Below are 11,391 nucleotides of genomic sequence, written 5' to 3'. Positions count from 1 at the left end.
CTGAAAGCAACACAGAAAGCCTCAGAGCTGCATATTTCTGTTATAGTTTTAGATTTTGAATTGGCACCTCCCACTTGAGTTTTGTGTTTGCCTTTACATGAATAAAAATACTGTATTTCCACCATAAATTAGTGCAGAAAAATTCACCAGAATGCAGGAAATGAACTGTTTAAAATTTCATATAATTCAGCATTGCTTAAAAATATTTTTATATATATTTTTTATATATTTCTTAAAAATAGTGTTGAAATCTTGTCTCATCTGGACCTCATGAACCCAATCTCGTGCCTCCTCTTGTGGGGTTGAGTGTCTCGTCCCGGGTTCCAGTTATATAATCTGAGTTTTATGGAGGTCTCTAACCTACTAACTAATGTTACCAGCGGAGATAAATAAAGAAATAAATACTAAAGAGAGAGAGAGAGAGAGATCATTGCTTATTACGTGATTCAACATTTCCCTCTCACACACAAGCAAACGAACACACACACAGCAAGTCCACTACTTGCCCAGATGTCTGCGATACAAACAAAGTTTAAGTTTCAATAGCCTGAAAATTTCCATCAGAGACTGTTGCTCAAGGAGAGACGTATTCTGCCCTTTCGGGTAGGTATAATATTAAAGCGTTATTATTTGATATTATTTATACTGGCTGCCAGCACACAGTAGCAATTATCTGTAGCATTCTACTAATTGGAGGATGCATCAAAAAGCCAATAATACTAAACAGATAAGCTGCATCCAATACAGAGTAATACAATAGCCTAAAACTTAGCTCATGTTCGGGGATCGCGGCCTCAACCTGTCAAAACTGTGCGCACGAGGATGGCTGATGGTGGAGAAGTGCAGCCATCCTGTCAGTCATGCGATGCGCAACGTGGTTCTTTCGTAAAGTATGTTAATTTCAGTATGTGTATCTTTTTAATGTAAATAATATGCTAGTAGGTACTAATTACAATGAAAAATACATTATTTGTGATTCACAGATGCATCATTTTACTGCTTCCATGGGAGCTCAGACCTCCTTACCCACTGGCTCCCACATAACACGAACCCTGGTCTCGTCACACTTGTGCTAAAGAGTGCTCAATTAGTGGTGGAGACACTAATCGAACACAATGATACTACAGCCACTGTTTCCTGCCAATAACTGGATTATTGCGATTATACAATGGTTATCAACAAAATAAAAGATCATCAAAATGTATTGTTGGGCAGTTCAGGGCATTAAGGTTGTTTATTTATCATATAAAACGCAAGGTTGTATAAAGTTTGTAGTCCCTTCAAGCTACATAGAACTTAAAGGGGCAATATGTAGTTTTCAGCAGCCACTTGTGGTGCGGTTTTAAAATTGCAACCAGGTGTGTGCTCGTACGCTTATTATCTGAATCTTGTTTGGGCCGATGGGCTTCAGCACATAAAACTTAATTGTTCTTTTTATTCTTACGTGGAGTTTGTGTTGTGCCGGTAGTTTTATGGTGTTAGTGGACTGCATTTCGTTAGCTGCGGTCAGTGTTGTTGTAACCTAGATTTCTACTGTAAAACATTTTTTTTTTCCCATGGACAGATTTAGCTACTACGTCTGACACTGCATCTCAACCACAGCTTCAGTTCCCAACATTATCTGAAAATTTTCCAAAAAAAGCAAAAGGTGGGGCAGTTATACTCTAAAGTTATTAGAAACAAATTCATATTAAACTTAATTTGAATATCATAATGTGTTGTGCCGAATTCTGCCTGCCTGCATGCCGAGAATTGCATGCAGAGGTGGGTGCAAATCTCGGCAGGTAGCCTACAACATCTGATCTGCCGAATTACGCATCCACCTCTTTAGGTCCTTTTCAGACACTTTGCTGTGCTCATTGATCAAACGGCGTTATCACCACTTATATTTACTGAATGTCAAAGATCGGTACTTCTGCTAAGTGTATTAAAATATTACAGACTCTAAACGTTCATAAAATATATAGCCTACTTCGAGTCATTTAACACCATTGATGGACCCCACTAAGAATATTACAGCGTTTAAAAGCAGTATTTGGAGGTGCATGCAATTCTCGGCAGGCAGGCAAAACTCGGCATAACACCAGTCCATGGTCCGGTCCTGTGTAACGTTACGCCGGTTTAAGTAAAAGCGTGACGATGTGGCACTGCTTTTTATGACTGGGTAATGTAGTCTTTTAAGCTATGCCCTTATTGTCAGCATTCCTCATAAAAACAACAATACCCATAGTTCCTAGCGTTCAAGCAACTTCTGTTGACATCTAACGTTTCCGGGGCCACTCACATGCGACCGACAGTCCATTCTACAAGGCAATTTGGAAGGTAGCTATTGAAATATAAAGTTTTACCTTGACTAATGGACTTCAAACTTGTCGCAGTTCGTATTATATTGACAGTTCGTCACAGTATCTAAGCTAATACGGCTGCGGAATTAGCAGACAAGCTGACAAGCTAACATTAGCTAGCAATACAGACTTTTTAGGCAACGTCTTTCATTTTGCTTCATTAAAGATTAGTAAAAGTGGCGTAACGTTAAGAAAAGTCATCGGTTGTGCAATAAAAAAAACGTTAGAACAGCATAATTTCCCTAAAGTTAACGTTAACGTTAACTCTCCTGTCGGAGGCGATAGCTTTAGGTCGTTAAACACCTGACTTCACCATCATTTTAGTATCATAACTTCCGTAACGGTACGTTTTAGGAGATAGAAGATAATTTCGGGTTTTGGATGAATCGAAAGTATCCACTCTTCTATTCGGCGCACACCCCATTTACCAAGCAGTCTTATTTGCCATAATAATTTAACGGTTAAAGCCGGTGTCACAGTTACTCTCCAGTAAACATAACGTTAACTAACTTCCTTACATTCTTTTACATTCATTTTTAAATGCCGATACGTGTTATGTTGGGATTTGTTGTTATGCCGAATACATACAAAGACCCTAAAGTTGTGTCACATTTGCTAATAATGTCCTACCTTATGTGTATGATTCTCGTTTAGAGGTTGCGATTTTAAATTGCCAGCCTTTCTGTATGGAGTTCAGGGTGGATTTAGATAATGATGTGCTGAGCTATTGCTTGCTATGCCAATCAGAAATAAACAGTACTTCAGTTTACTTTTTGTGTCTGTCTGTCTGTCATAGATATCAGCTGGAGAACCAGTGTATAGGTGAGAGCATCAGAGACGATGTCTCCTCCACGGCTCACAGGTGCACTGCGCTCCTTCTCCAATGTCAGCAAAAAGGAGGACTTTCCTGAACAGCTCTATGATCTGAAGGTGAGGCCGGCTAGTGGATAACTGGAAGCTAGTGCTGTCATAATATAAACTTGAATAACACAAGTGTAGTGTGTACAAAAAAACAAGAGACTAAAACAACACATTAAGCACTTTCACAGCACAGTGTTGTGTATATATATATGTGTGTGTGTGTGTGTTATATTTACTGAAAAATCTCTATATAGAGTTTTTAAAAAGCTATATAATATAAGCATATAAATTATCATGACATGGCAATGTGTTCTGGAGCTGCACATACTAAGTCACTCTCACACCGTGGACTGGAATCGTACACAATGATACTACAGCCACTGTTTCCCGCCAATAACTGGATTATTGCGATTATACAATGGTTATCAACAAAATAAAAGATCATCAAAATGTATTGTTGGGCAGTTCAGGGCATTAAGGTTGTTTATTTATCATATAAAATGCAAGGTTGTGTAAAGTTTGTTGTCCCTTCAAGCTACATAGAACTTAAAGGGGCAATATGTAGTTTTCAGCAGCCACTTGTGGTGCGGTTTTAAGATTGCAACCAGGTGTGTGCTCGTATGCTTATTATCTGAATCTTGTTTGGCCCGATGGGCTTCAGCACATAAAACTTAATTGTTGTTTTTATTCTCACATGGAGTTTGTGTTGTGCCGGTAGTTTTATGGTGTTAGTGGACTGCATTTCGTTGGCTGCGGTCAGTGTTGTTGTAACCTGGATTTCTACTGTAAAACATTTTTTTTTCCATGGACAGATTTAGCTACTACGTCTGCGGGTTTCACGTGGATTTTAAGCTTTGAGCACCATGTCAGCGACTCACCAGCAGAGCTAATGGAGAATGTGAGAGGGTCTAGTAGCTGAACAGAGTTCGGAGAACAGAGTAAAGTCCAAAAATCAAACTGTATTGAAAAAGATAGATGTTGGCTGATCATTTCCAAACTCCACAAAATGTTTTTATCTAATGAAATAGTCCGCTTCAATCTGTATTTGTGTTCTGCCTATGTAACGTTAGAGCTGATTTTTAAAGTAACCCTTTAAATTAAGCTTTTTCCTGGGTTAGCAGGCATTGGGGGAGGCCGATCATGATCTGTTAAGGACCTTTATGGCGTTGAGTGATGATCTGCGAGTTGGGGCTTCTCTCCTGCCTCTTTGTGTCTGCCAACTGACAAATATGTGGAATAAGTACAGTGTTGTGCACAACTTTTAGGCATGTGTGGGGAAAAAATGCTGTAAAATAAGATTGTTTTAAAAAATAGACATGTTAAGAGATTATATTTATAAATTAGAAGTAAGTAAACAGTAGGGCTGTCGCGAATTACAGCGCTATTGGCCAAGCAAACCGCAAAGGATGCACTTCTCAGCTTTGAGGAGACTATTCATTCTGAGCAAATCCAGATATGCAGCCCCAAACTGGTAAGGAACCTCCACCATGCTTCACTATTGCAGACACTCATTCTTGTACCGCTGTTCAGCTCATCGATGAAAAAGTTGCTTTATGCTGCAGCCAAACATTTCAAATATTGACTCATCAGTCCAGAGCATCCGGTGCCATTTTTCTGCACCTCAGTTCCTGCATAGTTGAGTCACTTGGCCTTGTTACCATGTCGAAGGATTTTTAACTGCAAGTCTTTCATGAAGGCCACCTCTAACCAGACTTCTCTGGAAGGTGGATGGTGTACGTTGGTCCCGCTGTTCTCTGCAGCTATGAGGTGAGGGCACTGCTGGACATCTTCCAATTGCGAAGGGAAGGAAGCATGATGTGTCTTTAATCTGCTGCAGTAACATTCTTTGGCCGACCACTGTCCTCACCGTTGCTTCTTTAGAAGAGCTTGGACAACACATCTGGAAACCCCTGTCTGGCTGGGAAAGACCTTGCTAATACAGTCCCTGACTTTGTGCAGGTGTACCTGGAAGAAGTGATGCTGTTTTGAAAGCAAAGGGTGGTCACACCAGGTACTGATATGAATTAGATTTTTCTTCTGTTCACTCACGCTGTATTTTGATTGCCAAAATTTAGATATTAACATGTCTAATTTTGAAAGCGTTCTTACTTTACAGCATTTCCCCACACCTGCCTAAAGCCTTTGCACAGTACTGTGTGTCATTTAAAGAAACACAATAACTAACAGCAGTGATACTATTTCTATGCAATTATAGTATATGGGCAGATGGGAAGGGGAGAATTGAAACTCTGGGAGAAAAGCGGGGAGAGGGACCGAGAAATCAAAAGGATTGGCAAGCAAGACATCATCAATCAGAATCATCCTTTTATATTGTTTTATAGTAGATTATCAGTGTGTTTGCTGCCAGATTTGCTTGTGGTTGTACCTACACCAGCTCGCTCTCTCTAAGTACAGTTGTTAACATTAGCGCCAAAAGGAAGCGGGCAATGCTTCCTCCTCCTGTGCGTCCCTGGACAATAATTATTTTACAGCCAGTCTGCACAGACAGGGACGATCAAGTGGTGGCAGGAGACAAAATGTATGAGGTAAAGGTATAAAGGAGGAACAAGAGGTTGAGGAGCGCGAGGGAGAGCAGCTTGTATAAATGTTACTTTAACTGCTGCAAGAAATACAGGACGCTAACAGGAAGTCATAGTCTTATGTTCTAAATGTCTAGTTGACCAATCAGATCGTCCTTGTTGTATAACTGTACCTATGCCACATTTTAAATGTTTCATCAGTCTGGGAGGTAGAAAAATATGGTTTTGTGTCAAGGGCATATGTCCACATGTACTATTGAAATTAAAGTGTTTTTTTGATGCCAAATTCAGAGAGCGCTTTTTATCACAGGGTGTTTGACATGTTTGAAAGCTCCCTCTGGTAGTGGAGAACTCAGAATGGATAATGAAGAGACTTAGAGAGTAAGCTAATTTAGCTATATTGACTGACCAGTAATAAAGTAAAAGATGTTAGTGTCAAGGTTTCTGAAACATAGACAAGAAACAAATCATCTGAAACAGAAACAAAAAAACGAGGCAGCACTGTTATTTTAGGTTTATAAAGTTATGGCCATATATCTCATTGCCTGAGAGTCACAATAATTCCCAGATTGGTACATGAATGAAGTTCCAACTTCCAACAGAAAGTTATGGTAGTTAAGATCTGATGCTGTTAGGTAAATTGGAAAAAACTGAGTTAAATTTATAGCGTTGAAACATCTGGAAGCAGAGGTAAGGATTTTACCGGGTTAGATATGTAGAGAAGGAGAGAAACAAACATTTCACACGTACCCAGAAAAAGAAATGCATGTAGAGCAGTATTAGGCAGATACCCACTGATAATTAACATTCAAAAGAGAGCACTCACATTTTTTTAATCACCTTTAAAGAAGATAACAAAAGCTCTGATTTATTCATCTCGTCTCGCCTAGCTTTAGTGGATCATAACATATCGGGTATGGAATTAATCTGCTGATCCGGTTCAAGATGAGAACAAACTTTTCTATGGATGTGAGTTTTTGAGCAAGGACCAAGGCCAAAATGTGGCCTGCAACATACTAGGCCTTGTTTTTAGTCGATTGCTGGGAACGCCTTTTGCTGTGTCTCCACGCATGCCCTAGCTGCATCTGTAACTGTCATTTTAACAGGGCTGATAAACTTTGTCAACAGGCTTAAAACTAAATGTACTCACCAGAGAAAGTGAACCGCCGAGTCTTTCCAACTTTTTCAACGGCGCTGCATAAATTCACACAGTGCCGTGGGTACGAGTCACTGTAACCTGATTGGCAGGTCGCCAGGGTAACGACTTGCTAATCATAGATAATCCCACCCTACTCTGCTTCCTGGTCTCTGTTCCTCTAAATGGGACCATAATTTACTAAATTAACATCATGCTGTGTTGAAGAAGACTTGAAACTAGCGACTGAGACCATAAACTCATCAGGAAAGAGTTTACTGAGGGAATAAATCAGTTGAGAAGTAGAAACATTTTACCATTATTTCTAACGGAACCGTGCTTCTTTTTGCAGCCAGAAGAGTCGCCCCCTGCTGGCCGTTCAATAGAATGCAGGTTTCAGGGAGTTTGCGGCGGTTTGCTGACCGGAAGCTTCCCGCTTGTTTCTTTGACGTTGAACAGTCTACTGCTGTCTGTCGAATATCCAACGTAAAACTAACTTCACCGCGGTGCAAAGCGTCGCCCCCTTGTAAAGTGTGGAATTTGCGACCCAACGGAATAAACGATAACCATAATTTTGACTATTACTATTAAATTAACTTTATTTATTGTTATAATATTATACTAATACACTCATAGTTCCTCCTCCAGGTTGTGGATCAAGCCCAAAGGATACTGGGGCGCCGCCATGTTGATTTTTATTTTTTTTTAACCAGCGGTACCAGATGTGACCATATTTAAACGGCCGTGTGTGGAGCTAGCTTGGTCTTTTTCTTTGTTCGGTCATTAAAGTTTGGCGAAAAGTCATGGAAATAATTCATTGGTCAAAATGTGTATGAACCCTGTGTCTTGTGATTGACAAGTCTCTACCATGGCAACATGTCAATCAGGATAGAGACGGCTTGTATCCGCTACACTGTGTAAATTTGATCCGCTCTGTGGAGAAGGCGTCGGCTGTTCCTATTTCTAATAAGTATATTTAGTTTTGAGCCTGTTTTTCGCTGGTCAAAATTAGCAGTTAATATCACAGTTAATATGAATTACGGATGCACCTTGCTAACCAAGCTAGCAAGCGTCATCCTCTCGTCCAAATATGGTCGCATCCGGTCACGTCTTTTTAAAAAAAAATCAAGATGGTGACATTTAAAATGCTGAACTCAAGGCTTGTAGTCCACAAACCAGTGGGTGATGTCTTTTATGAAGTCTATGGTCCTGACACTACACTCGCTCTATCTTTCGCTTCTTCGCGGTCTTTGCCTCCCTCGCTTCTCTCAACTGGAGGAACCTAATATTTACAAGTATGCACAAGCTTTTGTGCTACATGACTCCATTCATCTGTTAATGGATCATATAATATTGAATAGACAATATTCAGTGTCAAAGAATATTTATGGCTATTGGCTAAGAACAAACAGAATCATAACTGATACTAATTTGATATCTCATTTGAAGGTGGCTGAAAAAAAGCCAATCAAATGAAATCCCTTGTATCTTCTAATGTTCAGGGTCTCTCTGGGTTTTGTTGAGATGAACCCTGCCCAAAATGACTGAACTTGCAGTATCTATTGTGAGAGGGAAAAAAAATGAATGTAAAGTACTTGATGATTTTTTTTTTTTAAATGAAATGGGAAAAAAAGTAGTTTCTAGTATTTTTCTTCAGTTTGCTCAAAATGATGTATTAGAATCAGCTGGAGTTCAAGGCAACCACAGAAAGCTGGCATAGTCTTGATTCATTTTACAGCAAAAAACCCCCAAACAAATAAGATGAACCGCTTTATCTCAGTGACTGGTCGCACCCCATCCTGTGTTTACTTAATGTCGGCACAATATATTTTGCAAATTGTGAGCTACACTAGTCTTAGCTAAGGCTATGTGAGCAATTAGAAATACCAGTGATTATTAGAGCAGTGAGTGCAAGTGCTCTCTTTTTCTTGAAATGTAATTGTATTTATCCCTGTGGCTCATGTTAGACCAAACGACTGAAGAGAAGGGAGCTGTTTGCCAGAGAGGGCCTAACGTGGCAGAAGATTGTCCATTTCTGCACCGAGCATCAGGACAAAGCTAAGCGGCAAGCTGCCAGTCAAGAACTGAGGAGCCTCCTTCTGGCAGCCAAACAGATTGGTAATTAACTCTTTCATTGTAATTTCTTACATTATATCATATTAATATTATAGATATTTCCATGGGTTTGTGTTACACTGATTTCTGTACTTAGACTACCTATAAACATGCATATAAAGAACTAATTACCACTTACAAGCAGCTGAAATTGTGATGTTATTGTTTTTGTGCCTTTGTTAGAATGGCATTACAAATCATTGTGTCATTGAGTTAAAAGGAAAAGCACTTTGTCAGGCGGTCTAGTTAAAAGAACAGTTCACCCACATTACTAAAAACATCAACAGCACGACGGCATCCGATTAGAAAGCACCTGGTGTTCTGCCAGCGTAACACAGACAAGGTAACAGTAACAGCAACTTTAGCATTTAACTGAAATCAGGATTGATTGTTGAGTTGAAGCCAAAGTAAGCCGCAGTCCTCAGCTGAAAATGTGACCACGTGCGTTGCTTGTTCTCCTGGTTGGGCCGTGAGTTTGGTTTGTAAAGACACGGGAGCTGCACCTTAGTGTAACTTGTATAGTACCCGGGTGATGTTTGTGTTGGTAAAGCAGCTGTCTGGTTGTTGGTCTGATGTTATGACACACTATGAATTTCAGAAAGGACGAATAAATATCTATCATCTATCAACGAAAACAGCTGATCCCGTTACCGTGGAGGGAGGGTGCCGCCGCCGCCGCCGCCAAGCAAAGGACTTTTTAAATGACGCATCGATGAATCGTTGAAATAATCTGTAGAAGTACTTCGAGTACTAAAATCATCGTTATCTGCAGCCCTATAATTTACGCACTTTAAAAAGATTTATTAAAAGCTTCTTTCTTTCTTCACATGTTTATTTACAGCATTATATGTTGATATTTAGATCATAATAGGCTGTATATTAATGTATTGGGAGAAAACCGGTAGTTCTATGTAAAAGTAGGGATGGCTCGAGACTGATTCCGATACCACAACTTTGAGGATCTGCCGATACCAATACTGATCTGATACAGTCTTTGGGAGTCTTCTCCCAAGAAAATTTTACTTTTTCCAATGACAAATATGCAATTTACATCATTTGGGACCATTATTTTTAGCATATCTGTGAACAAATAGTTGGAAAAGCTAGAGCAGATAATAAATAAACAACAACCAGAAAGCATAAGGACTAAACTTGATAAAGAATTTGTCTGGGGAAAAGTTATTCAGTTTTAGTTTCCATCCTTTCGCCACAATTATTTTACCTTCATGGCACCGTACCCAAGCCTTTTTGGGCTTCACCTCCTAAGCCTCATAACAGCAGGTGTTAATATGACCTCATAATCATTATAGATAGGAGTGTTCATGTTTGCCTTTTGTGTCTCGATTTACAGCTTTTGACATTTATCTGTAGAAATTAATATGAAAAATAGGCAACATGAGAACCACCTAACTTAATTACCAAGCATTTTGTTTCAGGATTGTACATTACTCACGATGTGCTTACTTATACAATAATACAATAATAAAATCAAACACAGGCTTCACTATAGAGAACAATAATGCAAAGTGTGAAAATATTCAACTCACGCGAATTCCTCTGCGTTGCCTTTGCGTCGCCGGCCCTGACCCCCTTTGCGTCGCTTCGCGTCACCCGAAAGGAAAACGCGGCTCTGCGTGTCTTTGCATTGACTTTGTATGTAAACTCACTGCCCCAAACGCTCGCTTTGCTTTTGGTCTGAAAGCACCTTTAGCTCAGACAATCCCTGCGTGTGTTAATCCATCCTTTCACCCAGATTCTTTGTCTTTATAATAACAAACAGCTGTTTCATGTGTAGGTTTGTGTCAGTTCCCGTTTCACATTTCACGTGTGTTTTCTTGACAAAACGTAGTCCAGTGTCTTGGAGATCAGTGTCGGGTGCCACTGTCAGCTCCTGTAGTGTGTAGTGTGAACGCCACACCGACTTATAGACTCACGTCACAAGATGGCAAGTTGTGCAGTGCGAACCGTGTAGTCTGCACGAGCCTTTAATGTTCACACTTGATAGCACCTCAATGTCATAACTTTAGTCCAATATCACCCATGATGTGGGAGCAGCCACATTAGCCTTGCAACATGCTAACACCAAGTTAAACAACATAAAGCTTACAGCTTTCAAGTTGGAAATCAGGTCACATCCGGGTATCAATCCATCCTTGAGCTTAAACTGTCACTGGCCGTTGTTAAAAAAGCAGCCCGTAGTAAATTATACAAACGCACATGTTGCCATCAAAAATGAACTTTATCCACGCAGCTCCCAGGAATCTCAGAGACTGATATTCTAAATCCTGGACAAATCAAATGTCATGGTTGTGTGTTGTTCATAATGTGAACCGACCCTTTAACCCACGCTATCTTAAATTAATTAATAAATAATATCATAATATAAGGCGCTCCA

At 39.8% G+C, this 11,391-nt stretch overlaps 1 protein-coding gene across 1 annotated transcript in view; it reads left to right on the top strand.

Moving 5' to 3' along the window:
• The first annotated feature begins 2,238 nt into the window (after positions 1–2,238).
• The window catches only part of ascc3 (activating signal cointegrator 1 complex subunit 3), a 177,222-nt gene continuing 168,069 nt past the window's right edge, over positions 2,239–11,391 (top strand). The window contains exons 1-3 of the mRNA XM_038712324.1: positions 2,239–2,322; positions 3,142–3,275; positions 8,849–8,999. Coding sequence (XP_038568252.1) covers positions 3,186–3,275; positions 8,849–8,999 — 241 coding nt within the window. The 5' untranslated portion in view covers positions 2,239–2,322; positions 3,142–3,185. The remainder of the gene's footprint in view (positions 2,323–3,141; positions 3,276–8,848; positions 9,000–11,391) is intronic.

This window comes from Micropterus salmoides, unplaced genomic scaffold, assembly GCF_014851395.1.
Source record: "Micropterus salmoides isolate LMB-PRFRI ecotype aquatic unplaced genomic scaffold, ASM1485139v1 Ms_hic_scaffold_11, whole genome shotgun sequence".
NCBI lineage: Eukaryota > Metazoa > Chordata > Actinopteri > Centrarchiformes > Centrarchidae > Micropterus > Micropterus salmoides.
This window is presented reverse-complemented; position numbering and strand designations above follow the sequence as displayed.